The sequence below is a fragment of the Leptopilina heterotoma genome, unplaced genomic scaffold, assembly GCF_015476425.1.
Source record: "Leptopilina heterotoma isolate Lh14 unplaced genomic scaffold, ASM1547642v1 Lhet_47, whole genome shotgun sequence".
Taxonomy (NCBI): domain Eukaryota; kingdom Metazoa; phylum Arthropoda; class Insecta; order Hymenoptera; family Figitidae; genus Leptopilina; species Leptopilina heterotoma.
In genome coordinates, this window is record NW_025111098.1 from 2,634,579 (window position 1) to 2,658,489 (window position 23,911).

Here is a 23,911-nt window from a genome sequence, read left to right on the forward strand (position 1 = left end):
CCGCACCCATGCTATGTCATTATCGACTGATGAATAAATGACGCAAATATTCTAAAATGACATTTATTGGCCGAATAAGATGAAATGATGCTGGGGTAAAAAGTGTTTTCCTCCGCCAAAATAAAATGCTGGTGTTTATTTCGTCGAGGCGTAGGAGCACGCGTTGCACCCGCAGAAGTGCTAGGCCCGCTCCCCCCCCCCTCGGGCCGCAGTCAGCCAGCGACCCATCCCCGTCGCCTACCGCAGTAGCCACGCACACAGGCGACCGGCCCCGTCCCTACACACGCCGCTCGCCTGTGTGAGGTTGCGGCTGCCGTCGGCGCACGCGCCGCGCTCGCAGCAGCAGCGAACGCGACGCGCACGGCGCAGATGCCGAACTCTCCGCGGAGGGATACAAGTCAACTCAAGCACCAGCAGGGACTCCATTGCTGATCACAGTGTGTATCTCGTCGGCCGCCCCTTCATTTTGCGCGCTCTGTCTCACCGAAAAGTATTTTCCCGTTCGTGGACTGTGCAGTGCTTGCTAAGTGGCTAAATTCTCCAGTTTAGTGTTTCTTCCGTTTATAAGGACCTTATCAATCCTTCGCCATGGTGAGTGAGAAAAGCTCTATCGATTTTTTCATCTTTAAATGACGAGATTGTGCACGTGCAGCGCACAAACTGCCCTGCACACATTTTCCGACTTGTTTTCACAAATATTTCCTCTATTTTCAATCATCCTCCATCAACTCACACCATTTCCTTGAAGCTTCGTTATTCGCCTCTCCGAATCACTCTCTTTTCCCTCCCAAAATCTTCACCTTCTCGAACAATCCAATTAATTCATTACTCAATACCATTTTTCCGTCTTCCCAATTTTCACTCGGTCCAATTGTTTTCTGCCCTAGCTAGAACGACTCATTTTCATAAAAATTGTCCATTTATATCTGCTTTCAAGTGTTTGTTTGCGCATTTCTAAAACACTAATTAGTATATCTATATATGTTGATTTGAAATTGATAATATGATACTTTTATGAATGTAATAAAATATTTTCCAAGCGAGAATGGATTATTGTTTTGTTTCAACTTATTTTTCTTTCGATAAGGAGTAAATTCTACTTTTGTTTATTTGTCGCTTAAAAGTTACAACTTTGATATAATGAAAACATTAATTCTTTGACAGATGAGTCTACTTGTGTTCTCATTCTACTAACCTCGATTGATAGATAATACCTTTATTTTATCGCAGCGTTAAGAATTTATTCTTTAAACTTAACCTTCATATCCAAATGCAATTTATCGTCATTTTCAGATTATAAAAAAAAAAATTTGAAATTTTATTCTATTTTTCACCATTATTTTGTCCATTAAAAGTTTGATTTTCTTTATTTACATTTTATTGATTTAGAAAACCGTTGGAATTGGGAATTCTAAAGCGTAGCGATATAATGAAAAAATTTAATTCTTGACAAATACGTCTCTTAAATTTAGAATTTTTTTTTTATTTTTCATTCTGAGAAGTTTAAAATTTTATGGATTTTAGATAAATTATGTGTAATCGTGGCATTTAAGATTTATTATCTCGGGCCACAATTATAAAGGTGCGGCGCACCTTAAGATTACACGAATTTTTTGAAATGTTGATTAACGATTTTTAGTTTATTTAATAAATTACAGAACTTTTAAAGAGTTTGCTAATTTAAGTCTATTTTTAGATTTCTTGAAATCGATTCTTTTAATTAGAAGATGTGTTTGAAAATTAACGACACTTATTGGCTATAGGGGACGACAATATGATTTCAGACTTTTTTTCAAAATAAAGAAGCCATTTTGTTACAATTTTCGAAAATATTATTTTCTTTGCATACGAAAAAATATTTTGTAACATTTTCGTTTTTTTTATCAATTTTGAGATTTGGTTTAAAAATGAAAAATTTGAATTTAGTTAAAATTTGTTTATCTCGGGAAATCTCCGTTTCCGGATTTACCTAATGTGAGATCAATGGCAGACAACAGTGGGGCATATGGAAGGTAAAGGCAGTTACGAAACGATATAAAATGGAAAATGTTGGAGTACTTTAGTTTGTAATCTGGAATTTTGTACGATAACGAGAAGGCAAATCTGATTCATTTATTATAAAACGAAGAATCTCATTCATTTGTAGGGGAGTCCGGGGCGTAATGGTAATGTCTCAGGGGCGTAATGAATCATTTCACTTTATTCAAATGTGATAAGTTGAAATAATTTTGCTCACCACTCAAATTAATGAATTTACTTTTTGTTTAATGCAACTTTACGTATAACAAATTTCATTATTTACTAATTATTGTGGAAAATAACGAAGAATTTCATATTTCAAAATAAATTAATATCTACTGTCGTCATTCAAGTTTTTTATATGTCGTTTTAAAAGTTACTTTTAATAACGAAAACATCACGTTTTGAACTTTGAATATTTACTTAAAGAAATCGTTTTTACTTTTTAATTATATTTACAAATTTTTTGAAAACTATATTCTATAAACACCTCTGAGACTTATTGACTCATTTTGTGCAATTTTCAAGTTTGAATAAAATTATTCAGAAAAATTTTTTATTTTTGCAATTTGAATATGAGAAAGTGAAAAATACAAACCCTTTACGAAAATAAGCGGAAATATAGTTTTTATTATTCTGCAACTTTCAATAAGTTTAGAATTTTACAAATTAAAAACAATAGGCAATAATGAAACATTACATTACAAAATTAAATATACTTTTCATTTTAATATTGAGATTTTAAATTATGTAACTATTGACCATTTTACCCCGACCTCGGGGCGTATTGGTTTACTTGTATTTCCCCAAAAATAGTTCCAGAAAAAAAAGTTATGAGAAAAAAGTGTGAAGAATATATATATATATGTACATCTATGGGATTACTCATCGTTTCCCTAATTCGGGAATCGTTTTCTCACTAAACTAGTTAGTTTAAGACGAACCGCCGAAATATTGTGACCACTCGAAAAATAATAAAGATTAATATAATAATAATTTATATTAATTTGGTTTTATTTCTTACAAAAGAAATTTTTTAAAAATTGAATTTTAAATATTTCCGACTTTTTGTAAACGAAATGCTCAATTCCATTAACGTTTCCAGGAATTGAACACCATAACCTATAAGGATCAGGCTGTGCCAAACGAATCAGCTAAAATTAAAAATAATTTTTTTTCAATTCAACTTCCTTTTTCTAACCCTTTTGTATTAAAATAATGTCATAAAACTTTTAGAATAAAAAAAGTTTTTTGTTAAACTTATAAACAATTTAAATTTTTAACTGCGCCAAATGAATCTTTTTTTTTTGAGTCTACTTTAACCGATTTTATCAAATAAAAAAGCGTTTTTTTTCGTCTTAAAACCTAGAATTTAAAAATATTTTTTATTTTGAAAAAAAACTTTATATTTTTTAAAATTATTTATTTATAAAATTAGAATAAAAATACTTTTCTTAACGTTCTATACAAAATTAAAAAATACTTTTGTATTCTCCCCACATTTTTGAGTAAAAATTTATTGAGAAAAAAATGACCCGCTTTGAAGAATAACAATATTAAATATTTATTATGCAGGGTTAGAATAAATATTTAATATTGCTATTTCTCAAAGCGGACCATTTTTTTCTCAACGGTTTTTTACTCAAAAATGTGTGGAGAATATGATAGTATTTTTTAAGGGGTTACATGGGTCAAATTTTTTTTCGTAAAATAAATAAATTTTTATTTAAAGACTTTGGTATCTGAAAGTACACTATTAAATAAGTAAGATATAAAATTTTTGATGAAAAATATTAAAAATCAGGCCAGTAGCAACAGTTCAAGATATCTTGAAATTAAAAATGATAAATTATTAAAAATTATTTTAAAAAAACATACGTTTTTTGTCGTTTTGGCCCATGTAACAACACACTGTTTAATACGTTCATATAGAACTTTGAAAAAAAATTTATTTTTCATAATTATTAGTTTCAGAAATAATTTAAGAATGATTATATTGCAAACTATAACTTGTTAATTATTCTAAAGAACAATTTATCAAATTTCACATTACTATAAAACATAACTTAAAAATTATATTTTTATTCACGTGACATTAAATTCTTCGCCATAAATTCGGTTGAAATAAATCTTACTTGGCATAAATCTCACTTGCCATAAAGCTCATTTCACATAATTCTCACTTGCCATAAACCTCACTGTCTGTTCTTGACTTACACACGCCAACTCGTGAGAAATCGACGAAACTCACGATTGGCATAATATTTAGCCCCAATACTATCAAATATCTTTCCTTTAAAAAGAAAATGTATATAAATAAAATAGCTTCATTAAGTGTTAAAGAAAGACTGAAGATGGTAATTATTGCAAAACTGTCTGACCTGGAAAATTAATCGGATTGATAAGCTCAAGTTTTTACTTTAAAATTTATAGCAGTATACACGAAAAGAAAATAAATATTTTAAATTTTGTAAAAGTATTTTACGAGAGCTCTATTTTACAATGCGACAAAACGATTTTTTCATATAAAAATATTAAACTTCCAAAGAACTGGCACTCCATTATCTGTACCAACTTAATTTTAGAAATTATATTTTAAAGTAAAATATTTTTATTTGTTTAATACCAACATCAAATTTTAAAAAATTAAGTGTGTGCTAGTTACAGCTTCTTAAAAAATATTTAACTTTAAAATTTAATTTTCAAAATTATGTGGGTGCTTGTAAACTAATAATAATACATATGTGACGCGCCCCCAAGAAAGGTACCTAAGAAGCAAAAAATTTGAGGTTATGTTTTTAATTTTTTGAGTAAAAATACAGAAAGAGAATCAATTATTAATTAAAAACTGTTGGTCTTCAAGTCTTCATTATATTCAAAATATTTAATGAATATTGGTTTCAAATTCAAATAATTAAAAATGAACTTTTAATCAAGATAAATCTAACTCGAACTCAACCTATAATTCGTTTGCTTCTTAGGTACCTTTCTTTGGAGCGCGTCACATATACATATAAATATAAAGCTAATAATAATAAATTTCATATAATTTTTTTAAAGTTTAGTATTTTTTACATCAAAATTTCGCATTTTCTCCTACAAATGGTAAAATATTTTTAAAAATTGAATATTCATTATCTTTCCGTGTATTATTGTTAGATATATTGATAGTAGAAAACTGTCATTGAAGAAATAATTTTTTAATATGATTTGGTGTTTTAAATAATAATTTATGAACTTGCTTTCAAAAGGCACAAACGTCAAGTCTTATCGCAAATAATACTACCGAAAGAAACTTATCAATGAGTGAATATAGACTGCAAATTATTCTAATACATGGTATTATAAATCAAATTACATATCATTGTTTGTTACTAACATATATTTTTAAAAAAATAGTACATTTTACTTTTTTTTAAGAAACATTTCTTTCACTCCTCCCTAAAGAATAATAACAAACTTGTTACAGTTAATAACCATAACATTAATTTAAGAGTAGCCATTTTAAATGATAGTACCTTAGAAAAATCATTTGCTTCTTTTAAGAAAAACAGACATTTTTATTATTTTTCAAGTTTCTAAGTAAATTTTTCATTCATAGAATTAAAGTTCTTTTTGGCACATCTTAATGGTAACTTTTTATACCTATAATTTAAATTAAAATTGTTTTGGAATTATAAAGAGGGGATGGTATAATTTGGAAAAATGAAATAAAACGTTTTTCGCAGGCTGATCAACTTACAGAGGAACAAATCGCAGAGTTCAAGGAAGCATTTTCCCTTTTCGATAAAGACGGCGATGGCACAATAACAACGAAAGAATTGGGCACTGTTATGCGTTCTCTCGGACAAAATCCTACAGAAGCCGAATTACAGGATATGATCAATGAAGTAGATGCAGATGGTACGTGTAATCCAAAAGTTATTTTATAATTTATATTCAGGTTTGGAATGCGGTTCAAGACAATTATTTAGTGCAAGTAAATAAATAATTTTTTTTTAAAAAACAAAGTTTGTTATACCGATGTAGAGTATCTTCATTGAACAAGAGAAGATCCATATCAATAAAATCAATAGAAACCGTAAAACTTTTTTTAGAAAAGTAGCTGAATTTTAAAGCGTGTGAAGCGGTATGAATTCTTAAGATTAACCCTATATTTTAATCAAAAATACAGAAAAATAGAGCAATTCGACATATTCGTTTTTAGCGTTCAAAATTTCTATAAGTAGGTCTAGTATAATGTACATAAAACTCTTTTCGTGTGCCCGTAAAAAGTTTTTTATAAAAAACTAGTAGTTTTCTAAAAAAAGATCCATGAAAAAGAGCCATTTTTTCGCTTTATAACTTCACCCTCTTAAAAATTCGATAAAGCTTACTGAATTTTTGAAACGTTTAGTAAGTAAGTTTGAAACGTAAAAAAAGATGTTTCACATTTACATACACATCTCAAAAAAGAGATATCAAAAGCAAGAAAGCTTTAAAAAAATGATGAAACTTAAAGAGAGCACCTCTTTCTTTTATCTTTATAAGTTAAAAGGTATCGCAGCAATTAGTTTACAGCTTTGCCTCCAGGTGAATACAATTATTTGAAAATCATGTTTTGTTTAATAAAAAAGTGAAACTCTAGGACTATTTTAAATAAATCACAGGCTTCATGTATTGTTTTTATACTTGCTCAGATGATTTATAAGTATTGATCCAACTTGTTTCTAATAAAAACTCCAGGTGAGTAATTATAAAAATGTTAACTTTTTTTTGTTTTCATGATCTCAAAGTGTCTAGATAATGATTTTTTACAGAGTGCATTGATAGAAATAATTTTCCATGATTATTTAATGATTTCAAAATGAAATCCAAAAATAAGTTATTCATTGCATTCTTGAAGCGTATTTCCATTTTTTAAAGTGTTAATAACTTTATAGAACTTAAGATATTTTTGAAAATGTTATATGTCAAGGGCGAAGAAAAAAAAATTCTGAAACTTGGTAAAAGGAAGTGAATTTTAATATTTGAAAAAATCAGGAAATATCTCAAAATTACATAAGAGACAATTAAAGACATTAAAATTAAGTGTAGAATATTTAATTGCGATATTACATTCATTTTGTTTACTCACTTTTAATAAGTGCTTTTTGAGTGTATAATACCGAAATACTATCATTTTCTACATAAATGTAAAACTAATGAATTATTCTTGGAAAACTTATTTTTTAAAAGTAAATAACATTTTAGTGATTTTTTGTGTATCTTTAATTAATTTTGGAGGTGAAAAAAGGAAAATAGTAGAACTCTGTATGCAACACTTGATAAGAATTTTCCATGTCATCTAGATTAAAGAAACAAACTATAATTCCTTTTATAATTAAATGTGTTTAAAATTACCTTACAAATCAATATTTAATTAATATTTAATATTTTTTTTTGTTAAAACCGTTTTCTAACAGTTTTAATATTTTTAATGTTAATATTGATATTTTAAAAAAATATTGCTAAAATAGACTCTAATAAAACACTGAATAATAATTTGAAAAGCATACTAAAGGTTTCTGGTGATTTAATTTTTTTGGTTTGTAATAATAGTGAATAGTTTGAATTGAAAATATGAGGTTAAAAATACAAATGTTACAGGAGAAAAAAGCATCAACTAAAACAGCAAAAAGTCACTAAAATATCCAACATTTTACTCGTTTCAATTTCCATTCTGCTGAAACTTGACGCTGTTTCGATTGCAGATTTTTTCCAGTTTAGGTATACAGAGATTAAAAATTTTTTAAATTAATGTAAATTATGCATTTATTGTGTGAAACATTGTATTTCAAACCATTCCACGTTCAAAAAAAAGATCGCAATCTGAAAATCCAATTAAATTTGAATACATAAACATAAAAAAATATTTATATGTGTTATATAGCATTGAACGTCGAAAGACTTATTGCATAGCAATGCTCAGTTAGTGAGTCTGTTTTATTAAAAGTTTATAAAACAGTTTGACTAATTCATTTAGTGAATAAGATGACTAACAATTAGTGAAATTCTACTAAAAAGTGAATGAATTTAATTTCGTCATGTCGAATTTTCCATTAAGACATGTAGAGATGGTATGGCGTAGAATGAGCTGCGCCAGATGTGAATTTGAGCTCTGCGCACAGCGTCTGCGGCATCATTAGTATGCGCGAAACCCAAATTCATCTCTGGCGCAACTCATTCCACGCCATCCCTGTTTCGCTTATAGAAGTTTATTCTCCTGTATTGTCTTATTGGCATATAGTAAGAATACCTTAGCGGCGACTTACCTAAATTCTTGTCTGCGCAGAACGATTGTAAATAGTTTCGTGAAAAAATAAAACATGAAATTCTTACCTATTTGCACTTATTCTCCACAGAAGCGATTAAGCGAATTTAGCTAAGTCACCATTTAGGTATTGGCAAAGAAAATTACCACCGCGGACATAGTGGCGCTAGTGTTTCAAAACAAATATGTCCGAAATGGGTGTACGCATTAAAAAAAAACACAACAAATTTCACTATTATTTTTACCCTTTCGATGCTGTGAATCGAATTCCATGATTTTTATTAAACGCGAACTATATTTGTTTAATGATTATAAAAACTTTTAATTGTAGTAACCGTAATGACAATCTGACAATATACACTCACGGCGGACATTTTTTTAATTCACTTCATGACCACTAGTCATGAATCTCATAGCGATTTTAAATCCCCAATCTTTACTGCTTTTCTTACTTTAATTCTTACGGTGTAAGCAGCCTAACATTAGATAATTTAAATCTTTCAATTTACTAAAATGCTTATAAAGGCCTTTCTGCAATATGCTCTTAGATTCTATTGAAGAAAGATCTTAATAAACTGCAAGGATTAGCTTAAAACTGCTTTCATGAAATTAAGAAAATTTTTAAAAGATTTTAAAGGGTATTAAATTCTATATTTTTGTAGGTACAATTTAGTTTACTTGAAAAATGCTTTGCTTACGATCGTCGTTTGCAGGTGGTAGAATGCAAATAGACGAATCCGGCAGTCAGCCTAATCCCTAGGTATTAACCTTACCATCGGCATTTAGACAAATGCGCGACGATATCGTGCCCTTTTCCCCTTTGCCTAGGCATTAAGTTAACTGCTGGGCGTTAAAGTCAATGCTCAACGCAAGCTCTGCATTTATACTAATCATATGCAGCATGCACCTTCAGTGAATAAACGTCTTAAGGAAAATTAAATTAGAACAATCGCAATTAAAGTTAGAAGTAGTTAACATAAATTAATAAAAAATATGAATTATAATTTCTCTGAAATCAGACAATAAGGAAATTAGGCCTCGTACTCAGAAAAGATAAAAGATTTACTAAGTAATAGTTGTAATGAATGTTTCATTTTATTGTGTCGAATGTATTTTAATAATAGCATCAATGTTTAGCAGCCGCCATGCGACAAACTTTAAAGGAAAATAACTACTTTTGGCTTTACTTTCGATTAACACTCGATAGTAAGTTTAATGCCTAGTAATCAGGCTTAAGAATTAGATTCGTCTATTTGCCTATGGTCAAAACGTTTACCCAAATTTTTTTTACAAATTTGTGGTATGTAGTATTTTTATGTGAATGTGTAAAAGGATCACGGTGGTGCTCGAAACACTGACACGCTCCTGTTTTTAATTTCATCACTCAGTCCCCACTCATCTCTTTCTCCTGACACCACTATATGCCGCGCCCACAACTATCTTTCGAACTGACACCTTTGGGAGTTGAATAATTAAGGAAGAGAACATCTTTGAAAGTTGGAACAATTTGGTTGTAATTTCATACATTAATGATCACTATAACCAACTAAAACGTATTCTCATAAAGTATAATTTTGACGTGGTTTCTAAACCTTGCAAAATTAACTGGTATTTTCCGAAATTCTAAAGATCTTATTTCTCTATATAACAAAACGAATGTAGTGGATGAGATTACTTATGAGGGATGTAGTGACATCTACATCGACCAAACAAAACAAAAATTAAAAAATAGAGTCGACGAATATATTAGATCATGCACGGAAAAAATAAGTTCAGCAGATTTTACGAAACTAATTTCGCACTAGCGGATATTTAAGATTCCTAGACGAAGTTTTTCAAAAACCCAGAAACTTTCACTACTTTAAGCAGAACAATTGTCGAGAAACTGCAACCAGTGTTGTAATTTATAAAACAAGCTTGAATGTAGAAATGTTTCGTATTTTCTGGTGAACATTTTATCAGAAAATGGTAAAAATGTTTCGTGCAATCTAAAAACGCGTGGTTTGAGTTTCCACTTCGCTGTCTATCGTGAATTCTCGAACACAAAGTTTCGTAAAATTCTATACGGGGTGTACCAAAAGTCGCGTTATAAATAGATATGTTGAAGCTTGTCTCGTCGCGTCGGTATTAACTTGTCTGCTGTATATAGATATAATATGTGGAAGGAAAAAGAGAACTGCTTTACCTGCCGGTAACATTTGGATAATTGTTTTCTTTTACGTATTTCACATTTCATTGTTCCAAATTCGTAACATTTTTTATGTGCTTTTGTAATCCAAACTTTTAATTATTATTAATTTCTTTTAATTTACAGTCCAATAAATTTTATAGTTTATCATAATATTTACCGATGACAATATATATATTAATTTCTCAAGTTTTAACTGTTATTACTTCAAATTTTAGACAATTTAATATAAACATTTTTTGAGTTTGAATTTAATTTTGAAAATTTTTTGTCAATTTATTTATAATTTAAAATTAAGAATAAAATTATTTTCTAAAAATTGAAAAATTTTATAGAGATTTTATAACTAATTATAATCAAAAAATGTTATTTTAAAAACCATAAAATATTTTGTATAACTTTTAAAAAAATGATTTTTTTAAAAATTAATATTCAGTATATTGACATTTCTCACAAGCGCAGTTTTAATCTCCTCAGTTAGTATATAAAGAAACTCAATTCTTTCATCTACAAGTGCGAGTTATATTGTATGTGCGTTGCGTCAGAATTCGTTTATATGTATGCGTATTTCCGTTAAGTTAGTGTCAGAATAAAATAAGCCAATCCAAGCGAACCATTGCGTTGTAGAGTGCAGTCACATGTGTCGAACCAATCATCTATCTCCTATGGAAGTCGAGAAAAAATGGTCTTGAGAGCTCATTGGTACATTAAGAAATTCTTTTTTCTGCTTTATTCGTTTTTTTCTCCGTGAATATTTTTTTCCGTGGCGCATGCGCTTCAGGCTAAACATTTTACAAAACTCTTAAATTAGAACGTCCAACCGATCATTTGTGAATTCCATAGAATTTTTTTTGAGTTTTCGAGAAACGCAGTCATCATATATTACTATTGATTCTGTTTTATCTTATACTAAACTCCTCTCCGTATCCGCTATTCCAATATTAGTTTCGTAAAATGTACTAAATTAATTTTTTCCGTGTGCAAAACGGACAACACGTCATCTGCGCTATCACAACACTCACACAAGAAAGATTATCTCTTTGATTTAAAAAATGTCAGAATTCTATCAACTGAAAACAATTGAACCCCTTGATGCAAGAACCAGACGCAGCCCATTTAATTTCAATGGTCTATGTCTGGTTCTTGCATCAAGGGGTTCAATTTTGTAAAACGTAGCTTTATTGAAATGTATCATATTATTAAAAATTCAAATTCAGTTAATGACAAAACCGACGTAAAATATTTAAGTAATGCTTATAAAAATATAATCTACAACAACAGACATTTTTAATCTTCGCGCCACTAAAAGCTTTAGCGTCCTTGAATGTAATTTTCATAGTCCCTACCAGGCGTCCAAATAAAAGTTTTAGATAACGGTCACATGAGTAAGCCGAGAGTTAAGGTGCTTTCTGAGAAATATTCTGAAATCATTTTAAAAAAACACTTGCCTTTCAGCTAGATACAGTAACTTTTCAATAGGATCCTAAAGGCTTTCTCCAATACGATCCTAAGAGCATATTTGATATGCTAAAATCATTGCAAAACAGACTCTTGGGGTCATATTGGAGAAAGGCCTTAGAGCATGTGTTATGTTAAATTGAGCACTACGTTGGTTGCTATGGTATCCAACACGGCCCATACGCTTGCAAACGCTAAGTCAGCTCTTAAAGGGGTGTTAAAGTTAAGTCAGCTGTTCCTTAGAAGCTTCAATGGAAAATTTCCATCGACTTTAACTTCCCGTTAAGATCATATTGGAGGCTCATCATGATGAATTTAAAAAATGCCTAGTTCTGAAGATCAGCAGTAGCTGGCCACATTCAGCTGTACAAAGCGAGATGTGTTTTTAGAAAGAGCTACAGATGGCGCAAACTATTTGATTGAGAATTATCTTGAACTTTATCCCCCATGGATTTGCTTCTTGAATAAAGCAATCTAAGTCGTGCAACACATTATCTGTGCTTTCGACAGCCTTGACGATATTCGCCGCGGATCTCTTTCTTGAAGTTACATTGAATTCTTGAAACTTTAGATTCTTTGGTCATTTTGTCAAGGTTCAAAATTAACACTCCAACCCATCTAATCTACATTTATTTTTTTACGGGGTTTGTACAAATTTGACCAAAGTGCACCAGAGTATGGTAAGAGAGGTACGGAAACTTACATATCACTTATTCGCCTTAAGTAGCCTACTCTGCTGTACTTAGGCCTTAAGACTTTTCTTCGTATTCAACCGGGGGCTGTTCACTTTCGATGTATGGATTCCATACGAATCCAAGCAAGTGGCGTGGCTTAATCATTTGACCTCATCTCAGTAGTACCATGTTTCGACACAGCGTTAAAAAGCTAAGCTGATTGGTGGAAGCTGGACAAAATTAGATAAAACAACTCACTCTCAACGGTTTCAAAAATTTTCAACAGAGCGTCCGAAGTAAAAGACATGAATAGAACCTTAGATTCAACAAAATTACATTCGTGCTCGTCATGCTTTAAAAAATTAGAATTTTTGGGTGCAGCCGCATGTTTATAAAAACTGCAGAAAGGTACACGAGTCGAAATCGGTCAAGTTGCAATGTCAAACTTTATAAAAGTCGATGCTTAATTTTCAAATACAATTCTTACAAGTACAAAAATATTCACATTATCTAATAATATTTTCTTTTAGGTAATGGTACTATAGATTTCCCAGAGTTTTTGACGATGATGGCGCGAAAAATGAAGGACACAGATAGTGAAGAAGAGATCAGAGAGGCTTTTAGAGTTTTTGATAAGGACGGTAATGGATTTATATCAGCTGCGGAATTGAGACACGTTATGACAAATCTTGGGGAGAAGCTTACTGATGAGGAAGTTGACGAGATGATTCGAGAAGCAGATATTGATGGAGACGGACAAGTTAATTATGAAGGTATAATTTTGTGATAATATTACATTTAATGACTGTTTCTTTAATTCACTATAACGATTTCCAATCAATAACTGAAATGTCTGTTACTGTCTACTTTGACCTCCATTCTCCTTCTTCATATTTCTTTAATTAATACGATCGAAAGAGAAAAAAATAAAATGGAAGGCAAAACTAGGAAAAAGTTACTAAATTATTACCAGACCGCCGATCTTAGTGAAGGTAATAATTGTAACCCTAAATTATTAGAATTTCAAATATCTCTCGGTTTTAGAAAATTTTGAAATCTAGTCTTTGGTTCTGAGGCTAAAAGAAGCCTTGGATGCTGTCAAGATATTTAATATGGCGTCTAAAATGGATAATAATAAATAATAACAAAGATCCGCCATCTTAAATCAAAAGTTCTAAAGTACACAGTTTGGAAGTCAACAAATACTCTTTAGAACACTAATCTCTCGGGTTATATTCTTATATTTTACTGCTGAAGGAGAAGCCGCGAAAGAAGATTATTGTTACTTAAATTCAATACTCCTCTGATACAAGCTGCTTTAGTGTAAGCTGGATCTGATACAAGATGGATGAAAGTAGCGCGCGCATCACCATGCAGTGCTGTAGCAGTGAATGCGGTAGCAATATATATATTACGTATTTAAATTATTCAATTAATTTAAATAGAATTAAAAAGCTATATATTTTCCATTTTTTCAATTTTTATCAAATTTTAAAGAAACGAAAGGCACAAAATCTCTTTCTTTCTGGTATTTTGGTAGTTATACAGAAATATGTGCGTAACGTAGTCTTCACTGAAATTCTCCCCACTGAAAGCGAATGTGGGAGACAAGATTACAAAGGCCTGCTTGTATCAAACCCTTTAGTACCACTATCCAGTTTATATCAAGGGAGTGCTGTATTAGAATATTAAGACACTGTTACCAATTCTGTTGCAAATTTAGGTGCTTGGGGAAAGTGAGTGTTGCAAGAAATGTATAAGTATGATACTCGTTTATTCATCAACTTGATCATAAATAACTATTTGATGTACAAAGCACCTTTTTTGCTATTTTTTCCATTTTGGAAGCCATAATCGGATTCAAACACTTTATATACCCAGTTTCTTATAAAATGCAATAGATGAAATTGAGGTGTTGGAAATCGCTATCTTTAAATATATAAGAATTAAAGAAACCTTGATTCAATCATACATTTTTTGGTACTGTACAATTTTCTCTTGTGTGCTTCAAACTTTACTTGTACGCAATCGCACAAGGTTATGATTGTTAATTCCGTTCGAATTTCAAATAATGTTTTTTGTTCAACTTTACAATAAACAAGGCATCAGGTCAGTATATCAAAGTCATCGTTTTGACAGGTTTGTCATTTTTGTAGTGAAATTACACAAAGCAGATTAATTCTCAATATAAGCAACTAATGTTAAAATCTTTATTACAACTAAAATAATTAATTAATATTTATAAGATTAAAAATTAATAACTTATTTTACTAATAATTTACTTGAAGGATTTTATATTTTTTGTCTTAAGTAGATAAACATTTATCAAAATAATTTTATTTTTGGGTCTGGATTTTTTTCAAAAGTGGTCTGAAAAACCTGGGAAAGTTATGGAATTTTAAAATCGGTGTTAGTGGCAACCCTAAATGATCGGTAAACGGATTTTAGTATTCTGCACATTCGAAAACGTGTTTGATGAACACATTTTATTGCGCATGCAAATTAGTTGAAGAATACTTATACGCATGCGTATCAGTCACGGGTTATTCAAGTTGGGTGTGCTGAAATACAAAGTGTATGGGACAGAGTTTAATTTTTTAAATATCTCGCTTAAATGAAATTTTCAACCATAAGGTTATTAGGAATTTATGTTCTATTTTCCAAGAATTATTTCTTGCAATAATAAAAATCAATTTTACTTTTTTCATTGCTTTTATTATTGCAAGACATAGTTCTTAGAAAATGGAACATAAATTCACAGGGTTCCTACAGAATCTGGAAATCATGGAAATGGTATGGAATTTTTAAAAGGCTTCTGGAAATCAGAGAAATCATGGAAAAGGCCTGGAATTTTTAAAAGTCTAAATTTTTTCTGTTTTCCATTTTTACTCTTGAATATAAATTCAAATAATAATGAAGCTAAATCCCCTAAAAGAGAGGAAAAAATTTTGAATTTTAAGAAATTCAATTTTTCGAATTTTTGATCATTTTTAATAATTTTTGATTTTTTACCAAAGGGTGGAGACTATTAAATAAGTAAAGTATTTTCCAAGAGCCTAAAAATAATGAAGCTGAATCTCCTAAAAGAGGAAAAAATGTTGAATTTTAAGAAATTCGGTTTTTTGAATTTTTGATAATTTTCGATAATTTTAGATTTTTTACCAAAGAGTCGTGACAATTTAATAAGTAAAGTATTTTCCAAGAGCCCAAAAATAATGAAGCTAAATCCCGTAAAAGAGACGAAAACCCCACCTCAGAGGTGGGCAGGTTATTCTAAAATGTAACGCTACAAACTTGGTGGGGAGTTGTTTCAAATGACTTCCAGATTCCAAATTTTTAAACCGATAAATCGTACCTGATCCTCTTTTCGAATTATCTCTTATACAGATAGTCGGAAACTTGAAAAATTTATTATCTTAATGTCCAAGCTTTAATTCAGAAGACTGCTGATTTTTCGTTACTAAAAATTTTTTAGACAAAGATTTTATAGATAATTATGGTTCCGAATTGTCTCTTCTTCAAGAAACTTTTTGATTTTTTGAATTTGGACACGTCTGTCACATGTTAAAGTGCTATATATGAATATATATATATAGGGGAGAGTGGTCCTAAGTTGGCCGTGGGCCTAAGTTGGCCACCCTGCATTTCTCAGAGATGGTATACTGGACGAATCTATAATTTTGTGGTATGATATATTGATAAACCATGATATAATTTATGGACCTAATTATAATCTAAGATTCTTCTAGGCATTGTCAAGACAATAATATTGTTTACGACCAAAAAAATTTAATTTTTCTTGTTTTTTCGAGAGCAGCTACAAGAGATAAACACAGTAAAAAGAAAATCTTATTTTAAGGCACGAAAGCTGCCTTAACTTAAGATGCAACATTTTTAAGACAGTCAATGTTGAATTTACGCACGTTTTTCGTATCCTTTAACATTATAGCAGATAGTGTTGAATTTAAGGCAGCTCTTAAATTAAGATTTACTTTTTACTGTGAATAATTAAAAATTTCTAAATGAGTGTGTGCGCTAATTCCTTTATTTAATGTTGTAATAAGAGGTTCTGTTGATTTTTTAAATAAATTTTTTTTATTAGCGTAATAATTTGAAACTTGTAAAAATCTACAGTGGTCCTAAGTTGGCCACCTATTGTTTTTGTTTGTTTTTATTTATGTTTTATTTCTTTTTTGTGTTTTTTATCACGAGAAAGACCGTAAAAGTGTAACGTAGGAATTAAACAAAGACAAAAAACAAAAAAAAATGGTTTAAAAAACATTAGAAAAAATGAAGTACAAAAACGCCTGTCTCTACAGCCATCCACCACTGTAAATAAATGAAATAAAATATTGCTTCATTTTCTAAACAAAAATAGTTAAATAATGCGTTTTTATTCTCCTAAATGTATCAAATTTGTCAAATTTCTGCGTAATTGAAAAGAATATGCATTTCTTCCTTATACTCAAGCGAAAAAAAGTGGTGGCCAACTTAGGACCGCTATTTCTGAAATGTCCAAAATGCAGCTTTTCACTATTTATTGTATTAAGACTACAAAAGCCATTCTAAATACCACAAAATTATAGCAAAACGATCTCTGAACACTAATATATACTTGCCGAAGTGATTAAATTTCATTTTGTTACTATTTTCGACCAATTTGCTTAGGCGGCCAACTTAGGACCACTCTCCCCTATATATATAATTTCAGAAGCCTGCAAAAAAATAAAAATTTCCGTTGTCTGAGATCGAGAAGTCATTTACCGTAGCTTTTGCTGCGCTAAATCCGAATTAACATTTAACAAAAACCTCCCATCACGTCAGGATTTTGAGAAAATTGGGGGTAAAATACCCAAAAATCATTTCTTATTAGTTTTTGAAAATTTCTACTGGGTAAATCCGACGTGCTAGAGACTTGTCATATGAGTAAAATTAAAGCTTGAACCCTCTACTTTACGAAGATATAGCGATATTGCCAACAACAAACTAAATTAACTGTCAAAATTGATTTTTCAACAGTTGTCCTGCATACAAATTGACCTAAATACAACTATTTTAAAAAATGATTAAATTCGCTAAGAATTTTTTACTCGGGGGTTTTCGGGATCGCTGATTACGAATGTGACGTCAGATTTTCAAAATTCAAAATGTTGGATCCAATGTGGCGATCAACTTTTAACAATCGATTCAATTTGCCTGAAACTCGTTACTCGAGGGGTTTCGGGGTCTCTGATTAGGAATCTGTCCACAGATTTTTTTATTTTGACATCATATTCGTAATGAGCGACCCCGAAACCCCTGAGTAACAAATTCTAAACCAATCCAATCATTTTTTAAAACAGTTGTATTAACGGAAAGTGTGAGTCTATTTTTATGCTTGCCAACTTTTAAAAAAATCACTTTTGATAGCTAATTTAGTTCGTTGGCAATATCGCAATATCTTCGTAAAGTAAAGGGCTCAAGCTTCAATTTGATTCCTATATCAAGTCTGTAGCACGTCGGATTTACCCGATAGAAATTTTCAAAAACTCCTAAAAAGTGATTTTTGGGACTTATAGGGGTGAGTGGGGAAAGACGGGGTACCGGCTCTATTTAACAAAAGAATTAACCAATCGCGATTACATTTTACATAATACTGCACCGAGACGATAGTTTCTTGTTTACAAAACCTAAAAGCCATGAGAACAAATCTTTTATCTGTTTTACTAAAAAAAACTGTTTTCGACGATTTTCTTGTCATTTTTTCACTTTTTTTAGGAGGTGTTTATTATTTAATAATAACAGTTAATGAAGTGTATAAATTTTTTTCTAACTGGCAAGAGGTACAGAAGAAGGGAAGCATATGTTTTTTCTTTATTAAATTGTAAATTGTAGTAATTAATCGTTCCATTCAATTTCGTATGTGCGGGCAAGATGGGGTTGGGGAGAGTGGGACAGGACGGGATACACAAATGAAGCAAAAGAAAAGAGAAATAAGGGAAGTTAAGAAAACTACTTAAATCAAGACTGAATAAAATAAGAGTGACCAAAAAGAAAAAAGCTTGTCAGGTTAAACTCTTCCCTACCCCCACTTTTCTCAAAATCCTGAACAAAATAAAATCTTTGTCTAAAAAATGTTTAATAACGAAAAATCAGCTGTCTTCTAAATCAAAGCTTTCACATTGGCGCGGTATCAACTCTACACATTTTAATTGTATACAGTGCAACTGTACACCGTTAATTATTAAGATAATACATTTTTAAAGTTTCCAACTATCTGTAAAAGAGATAATTCGAAAAGAGGATCAGGTACGATTTATCGGTTTGAAAATTTGGAATCTGGAAGTCCACCTCTGAGGAAACCTGTGAAATCCCATAAAAGAGAGGAAAAAATTTTGAATTTTAAAAAAATCTGTTTTTCGAATTTTTGATAAATTTTGATAATTTTAGAGTTTTTACCAAAGGGTGGAAACTATTAAATAAGTAAAGTGTTTTTAAAGAGCCCAAAAATAGTGAAATTAGATTTAAAATTCCAGTAAAAATTTGACCTGGAAATCATGGAAAAGGTATGGAATTTTAAATTCGGATTTCTGTAGGAATCCTGATAATTCCTAATAACCTTATGGTTGAAAATTTCATTTAAGCGAAATATTTAAAAAATTAAACTCTGTCCCATACACTTTGTATACAATGATTGAGCACTAGTTAGCGTCCATCCTGAATTTCCCCCGCCCAACTTGAATAACCTTATTGCGCATATATATAACTGTAAATTAGAAATATGATGTGAAAAGCTGCAGCACCTCATTTATTCAAACACGCAGCTACCTCCCATAATCACTTATAATAACTTCACATTTCACCTGTCGGAACAATTTTCGGTAATTATTTTTACATATTGCCTTAGCGTCTTGTTTAAGGAACAAGTGAACAAAAATCATCGTGTTCAGGAATTGCCTACTTTCCACATTCACGGGAGGTCGCGCTTATTGGCCAGAAATACTTTTCCATCCGCTTACGTCACAAGAGCGGATGAAAAAGTACTTTGTACCAAACCAATTAGTACCAATTTTGAAATCCCCAAGATTTGATTTTGAAAGTCTAATAAAGTTTTCTTCTTTTTCAGAATTCGTTACGATGATGACATCAAAGTGAATACAACTTTCTTGCTGTTTATTCTCGCGTTTTGGAGTGATGTTGATATATTAAGCAACAATAAAATGACTGTAAGACAAGTGAAAACTCGTATCAGAATGTAAAGTAATGTCGTACGCGAGATATCAGTGCACCGTACGTCTTGTATTAATCAGCGTTAATGATAAGTAACCTGAGTGGTTAATTATTAAAAAGAAAAGATTTGCCATCGACCATTTCTTAAACATGTGTATTTATCTCTGCGTGCGCGTGTACACATAAAAACAAATAAACACATATATACACATAAACACTATGCGCGCGAAAAAACTCGTTAGAATAAATTCTCTTACTTTCGCAACTAAGTATGTGCACGTACGTGATTAGCGCGCGATAATGGATTTCAGGTTTACACTCCTTTTTTAGTGTATATCCGATTCAAATTTGAGAATGACAGATTCTCTGCGCAGAAAATACTAAGCCTAGCAACGCCTATTATAGCGAATGTTTGTCCACCTTTTTCATGGTAATTCCATGTCAGGAATCGATTAGAGAGTCTAACCAAAGAAAATTATTGCTACATTCAATCTTGTTCACTACCGTCATTAGTTTCTATGATATTCATTATGATATTTTTACTTGTATAATTTCACAATAATTATTCTCTTTTTCAAGTTCAATGCTTTTTTATGCGTGGCTTATCAATCTAGGATTCTCGCATTACCGTTCAATTTCTGTTCAATCAATTAATAAGGATCTTACCTCTGAGTATGAATGTTTTGGTACGATTGTCTATTTGATGATTTTTCCTAAACTTATATTAGTAAAATATGTAGTGTTTCTTAATTTAATTTGTATAAGTACTGTGCAACAAAGTGTATAAAAATCTTTTTCTGGGATATTATAAAAACCTTTAAGAGGTACATACAGCACTTTTTTAATCTGTACATATTTTTATTATCGGTTAATATTATCAAAAACTTACTTTTAAGATGATCCTTCATTGAAAAGTCGTATGTTTTAAATGATAAAGTCTGTATTCAATTCACGTTAGCTTAGAATTCTTCATTTTTAAATTAAGTCAACTTGGAAATTTCATTTCATTTATCAATTAATTAATTCATTAATTAATTATTTATCCGTTTCAACAACATACGTACACATACCTTGAAAAATGTCGAATGTTTTACATTCTTTTTTTCTAACTTTTTAACTTTACCTCATTTTTGTCAGCCCATAAAATAAATAAACCTTATAATAATATTAAGTTTCAATAAAATCGAATATTCTCTTTTCATAATTAACTAATTACATTATTTGGGATTCTCTCTTCTTATTATTATTATCATTATTTTTATTACAATTCAACGTACACGATGTGGAAAAAAGTCTTAAATTAAATTTATTCATTGAACAAGACAAATTTTATATTTAGCTAGAAATTTCATACAAGAGTCTAAAGATAAATAAATTATTAATTAACACTAAAATTTTGCTTAAAGGGACAAGACAGTGCGAACATTTTTTTTCCTTTCAAATCTATTACGTTTTACCTACTATGAAAAATACATATTTATAATAATGTTTAAAACTTTTTGATGTTAAACCGTAAAAGTTTTTCAATTATACTTTCCTCTGCACAGTTTAAATGTGTTAAAAGACACTTTTTATTTGACTCATGGTCAAGTAAAAATATCTTTAACTAGTTACAATTGTTAGTCATATTGAAAACAATTTATAAAAAGTGTTTGAAAACAATTTTCATTATTTAATTTGTATAAAAATCTGTGTTTTGTCATTTTCACATTTATTAATCAGATATGTATAAAAACGACTTAAATAAACTTATTTACATATTTTAAGTTCTAGTAAAGCAAAGTAAAATTATATATTGTAGCTATACATATAATATTAAAAAAAAATTATACTGCTCATTATTTAACTAATTTTAATTATTTCACGAAGAATTATAACAATTACAATAAATTTATGTCAGATCATTGGGCTTTACTATTTCCTAATACAAATGTCTTTCTTATAATATTAAAAATTTAATATTTTATTTCATTAAAAATTCAAAGATAATCATTGCATTGCAAACAAACTATTAATAATGAAAGTCAGAGGTATGAAAAAGTTGAAAAGAATTAAGTCTTTAAAATTTTCATTTTTTAAAAGCACCACTCTGAAGTGTACAACTTGTTTCTCTTTAAATTTATTTTATAAATTATACCATCATTTGTGGTACCATCATTTTGCTTTCATTTTTTAACAGATCAGTCTCAAAATTTCAACAAAAACAAAAAATACCTTTCATACTGATGCAATTCTTTAAGCTTTTAAATTATTTCTGTCTCTGAGGCTAAAATAATGTTATTACCAACATGTTCCAATTTACATGTAAAGTGATTTAATTTAACATTTTTTTAAATTTGTTAATAGCAGTTTAAACCCACTTACAAGGTTTATAAAGCATAAACAATATTTAAACGAATTCTGAATAAGGCCTAACATTTTTATTTAACAAAATTTTTTGAAATAGAATTATTATTTCATGTTTTACTGATTTTTCATATAACGCACAGAGAAGAGGATCACTTAAAATTAGTATGCTGATATTCAACTATAGGACGACATCAAGATACTCAAATTTAACATCTCTGGATATACGGAAAGTCTATACGCCGAAACATTAAAAGATGATGTTTTCACTCAGTGCATGTAATTAACCACTTGCCCCACTTGCCTGACGACAAGATTTCCAATATTTGAATCAAAATTGTGAAAACAATTTTTAATGGATTTTTATAAATTTTTGTGTCCTAAGGTTTTCTGAATCGCTCAATAGTAATCTGACATCAGTTTTTAAAAATTCAAAATGGCGGATCCAATATGTCGAACAATTTTTCAAAGTTAATCAGATTTGCTTAAAACTGGTTACTTGGGAGTTTTCAAGATCACAGATTACGATTTTTACATTGGTTTTTTAAAACTTTGAATGGCGAATGTGATATGATGGGCACATATACTTGAGTCGTGAATTTGAAAAATTAAAGAGGTTTTCTCTCTCCATTGTTAGTCAAAGTAATGCCCACTTAAGTTTTCATTTGAATCACGTAGTACTAACTCAACGCCTGGCTACATTGGATTTATACTTTAGCTTTAAGGTAGTACGCTCGCGATTGCAATTTTCTATAAAATTCCATGAAATTAAAAAACTGAATAGTTAATAACAAGATCTATGAATTTGCAAAATTTTTTAAAAATTGATTGTTTCTAAAACAAGATATTTAAGTTGAAAATTTGTTATTTAACATGGTTAACCGATAAAGAGTGCATATATAAACGGTAAATTTCTTCTAATAACTTCTAAAATTTTCTATAGATTGTTTTCAAAAACCAATATATTATAAATGAATATTTGAAAAATTTAGAACAAAAAGATTTAACAATATTAATCGTTTCATATCATAGCATTCTATTATATTTTTGAAAGTGACTGTCGCGAGCGTACTACCAGGAGGGGTACATTGCAGTTTTTTACCTAGATAGTTAAAAATTAGCATACACATGTTTTTTGACAAATAGATTGCAGGAAAAATATATAGCGAACATGTTTGGTGTAGCAAATCCTACACTGTTAATAACTTATAACACCGGAACTTTCGGCAAATGCTACAGCTCGACCGCGAATGGAGATGAAACTATGAACCCTTCGACCAACCACGATATAGCTCTCTAGCGGGGCCCGATATAATTCTATTAGTTCGCTACTTTAAAAAAGATGGAATGTTACTTTTTTAAAATAAAATTTTTGATATTAGAGTAGATAGTTCGCCACAAGCTTACTTTAAGATCAGAAAAATTTAATTACAATTTTTAAAAATAAAGCTTTTAGCTCATATTTGATGCGTATCCTGCTCACTGTAACAACATGTCTTGCGCGCGAGTACTCTACAGTATCAAGTTTAGAAGAGGGGTTAATTTCAGGCAATGTTACAGTTAACCCTCTGCCTGACACCTGGATCCAGGCAGACCCCCCTACACTTTTCATCTATATTTAAATATATTTATAGACTAACTAGAAACTTGTGCTGACAAGTTGCTTCTTAAACTTTACCTATCTACAATTTACAAAAAAACAACCAGTCGAAAAAGTTTATCTCC

The 23,911-nt window shown here is 30.1% G+C and overlaps 1 protein-coding gene across 1 annotated transcript; it reads left to right on the forward strand.

Annotated features, from left to right (window-relative positions):
- The first annotated feature begins 411 nt into the window (after positions 1-411).
- LOC122507498 (calmodulin) lies at positions 412-20,667 on the forward strand. The gene is made up of 4 exons (XM_043620247.1): positions 412-591; positions 5,748-5,922; positions 13,162-13,404; positions 19,737-20,667. Exons 1-4 carry the CDS (start codon positions 589-591, stop codon positions 19,763-19,765), a joined length of 450 nt encoding a protein of 149 aa, XP_043476182.1. The 5' UTR covers positions 412-588; the 3' UTR covers positions 19,766-20,667.
- The last annotated feature ends 3,244 nt before the right edge of the window (positions 20,668-23,911 follow it).

Coding starts and splice junctions, on each gene's coding strand:
- LOC122507498 (XM_043620247.1), top strand. Junction 5,923..13,161: donor CAATGAAGTAGATGCAGATG/GTACGTGTAATC, acceptor ATTTTCTTTTAG/GTAATGGTACTATAGATTTC. Junction 13,405..19,736: donor CGGACAAGTTAATTATGAAG/GTATAATTTTGT, acceptor CTTCTTTTTCAG/AATTCGTTACGATGATGACA.